Source organism: Vicia villosa, linkage group LG7 (genome assembly GCF_029867415.1).
Source record: "Vicia villosa cultivar HV-30 ecotype Madison, WI linkage group LG7, Vvil1.0, whole genome shotgun sequence".
Taxonomy (NCBI): Eukaryota; Viridiplantae; Streptophyta; class Magnoliopsida; order Fabales; family Fabaceae; genus Vicia; species Vicia villosa.
The window spans coordinates 117150227-117153100 of NC_081186.1; the positions used below are offsets into that span (position 1 = coordinate 117150227).

At 36.3% G+C, this 2874-nt stretch overlaps 1 protein-coding gene across 1 annotated transcript; it reads right to left on the reverse strand.

The window, feature by feature from the left end:
* Positions 1–867: 867 nt before the first annotated feature.
* On the reverse strand, positions 868–2874 carry LOC131620065 (uncharacterized). Its single transcript, XM_058891089.1, has 3 exons — positions 2389–2874; positions 1331–2303; positions 868–1022 (listed from the first exon to the last, which is right to left on the reverse strand). Exons 1-3 carry the CDS (start codon positions 2872–2874, stop codon positions 868–870), a joined length of 1614 nt encoding a protein of 537 aa, XP_058747072.1.

The following is a 2874-nucleotide window of genomic DNA, read 5'->3' on the forward strand; positions in this document are numbered from 1 at the left end:
TGACACTGTGACATAAATAGGTTAATTTATAAAGAGGAATCCCAATTTCTTACTTGCCCAAATCGCTACAGAAAGTTTACCAATTTTTTCATGTTCTTCTTCTACTTTTCCTACTTCATCTCCTCTCTACTAAAATCGTGAAACCCATCATCACACTTGCTTGTCTTTGTCATCCTTTTGCTCTTATTCTTATTCTGCTCTCCATCATCATGTCAACTGCTTCGGTGAAATCTCGAGTTGAGAAGTTTTGTGGGTGTCATGTTCGTATGGTGTCGTATCTCTGCAAGAATGGACCAAACAAGGGTAGGTTGTTTTGGAGATGCCCTAATTGGAGGAGTGTAGATACGTGTGATCTCTTCATATGGGATGAAGATTTTGCAGACCATTCTGGAACTGAAGTTGCAGATTCGATGAACACTGATTCAGAAGCCATGGCATCTTTGGGATATATGAAGTTCTTGTATAAATAATCAAGGAATAAGAGCAAGAACTTGAAGATGAAGTTGAAAACAGAGAAATTTCATGGACGATTGAAGATGTTTTGTCTTGTTGTGTCCTTTATCCTGAATGTGTATTTTGTTATGAAATGTAGTTACTGAATTAAGTGTTATGTCATGAATTTTGTAATGTCATTTTTTATGGTGGTGGTGTTGTAATGTTAACTTGATTTTTAATGAAAGGAGATTGTTATGTTCTGCATCAATTTACTTGTATGTATCATTAGGGTTCAAAATTGGTAAATTGTTAGCAATAGTTATTTGTATAATGATTGTAATTGGTAAATTTTTAAAATAATTTTATTTGATAGATGACCAGAAGTTACTTGTAACATGACTGTAATTGGCTATAGGATAAGGATAACATTACTTAAGTTGCAAAATACAAAATGAGGAGCTCAATAACAGTAGTTGCAAAAGTTTTAGGACCAGAACTATTTAATTTCACAGGACTTGTATCAACACTCAGTGGTTGAATATCCAGGATTCCATCATCATTTAACAATGCTTCAAACTCATTAGGATCTATACCACAATACATTCTCATGGCCTCGGCAGAAGATTGTGTACTTGTTACCTCAGGTTGTGCATTTGGCTGGGTCTCAGTGTTTGCAACAACACCAGGCTGGGTCTCAGTGTTTGCAGTCTTCTTAGTTTTCTTATTCTAGACTCTTTTGCTAGTTGTTCCTTTTGGCATACACTGCAACCATCCCAATTAAATCAAGTCATAATGAATTCTAAAATACATTCAGAAATATAGTCTAATGACAATTTGAGATACTAATCCTTTTTTTTTGATGTTGTCTCCATTGTTGCAGTTTGAGTTTAACTACCTTGGGTGGCTGCAGCAGTTCTTGGCACTTCTCCTTCAACACTTGCTAGTTGTTTATTTTTCTTACGGGTCCTTTTGTTGTGCCCATATTCAAAGCAAGTCTTGCACCTATGACTTGTATTTGTCCTTTTCCACTTGTTTTGAGAAGCCTCATATGGATCTCTTATTCTTAGTTTCTTGGGTCTACTTGGACCTCTCTTAAAACTAGGTGGTAATATGTCTGGGTCAGTAGTCCTTGGCCATTTATTTTGGCCATTAAGAGGGGTGATAAATTCATTGTAGCATGCCAAATAATTATTCCTATGATAACATTTGTGGACATACTTAATGGGATCATCAACTTTCCTATGTATGGTTGCAACTGCATGTCTACAAGGGATACCAACCAAGTCCCAAAATTTACAAGAACAAGTCTTTTTTGCTAAGTCTACAACAAAACTATATGTGAACATAACATGTGTGACCTGAAAGGTTAATCTACCAGCATAGGTTGGCAACCAATTTGCACATTTTTCTATCTCCCTATCTAACCTCCTAAGGGGTTTTGACATGATCTCTCCCTTGTAATTTTCTACTTTTTCCTTAAGAGTGGCAAACCTGCCCATGAGATAGTTCTTAATACATTCAAACATGGCGATAATAGGTTTATCCCTTTGCATTAAAATTGTTGCATTAAAGGATTCACTAAGGTTGTTCATCAGAACATCACACTTAGAGTACAATGGAAATGCATGCTTACACCATTTATGTTTGGGTATAGCATTTAACCAATCATAAGCATCTAAACTAACCTCCTTAATCTGATTCATTTTCTCCTCATGTGATTCCAAATAGGTGGCCTTTGCTGCAGCCATAATGAGATCTCTGTATAGTGTACCACCTCCATACTTCTTCTTAAAGTTAGCATATAAATGCCTCAGGCAAAACCTGTGTTCAAACTCAGGATATTCTTCCTTAAATACATTCACAAGTCCCTACACATATTACAATAGATCAGAAATAAACAAACAGTAATGAGGTGCTAATCATGAACAAACATTAATGAGGAATTACAAATACCTTTTGCTGGTCAGACATAAAGCACCACCTGTTTTCATGACCAATATCATCAGGAAATAACTTAACAAACCAACTCCAAGAGTCTCTAGTTTCAGTATCCACAACCCCAAAAGCAAGAGGAAGGTATTGGTCATTTGCATCCCTACTAACATCAATCAGCAAGATTCCATCATATTTGTTTTTGAGGTGATAGCCATCTAACCTTATGAATGGTCTGCATCCAACCTTCAATGCTTTCTTAGTTCCATCAAAACACATGTAGCATCTTTCAAACCTTGGAGGTGTTCTAGAAATGTTCATCTTAAATGTATTTCCTATTGATGCCCTCCTCAATTCAGCTCCATAAGACCAAAGCATATTGTATTGCTTGGCTGAGTCTCCTTCAACAACCTTTCTAGCTAGCTTCCTAGCCTTAACAGCCCTACACCCAGTAATTTCTGTAGAATACCTATGTCTTACATCAGCCACAACTTCATTCAATTCCAT

Excerpts from the sequence above, each read along its gene's own strand:
- LOC131620065 (XM_058891089.1), bottom strand. The coding sequence starts at position 2,874 with ATGGAATTGAATGAAGTTGTGGCTGATGTAAGACATAGGTATTCTACA. Across the intron at positions 2,304-2,388 it reads TTATGTCTGACCAGCAAAAG|GGACTTGTGAATGTATTTAA; the intron begins GTATTTGTAATT and ends TAATATGTGTAG. Across the intron at positions 1,023-1,330 it reads AACTGCTGCAGCCACCCAAG|ATCCTAATGAGTTTGAAGCA; the intron begins GTAGTTAAACTC and ends ATTGTGGTATAG.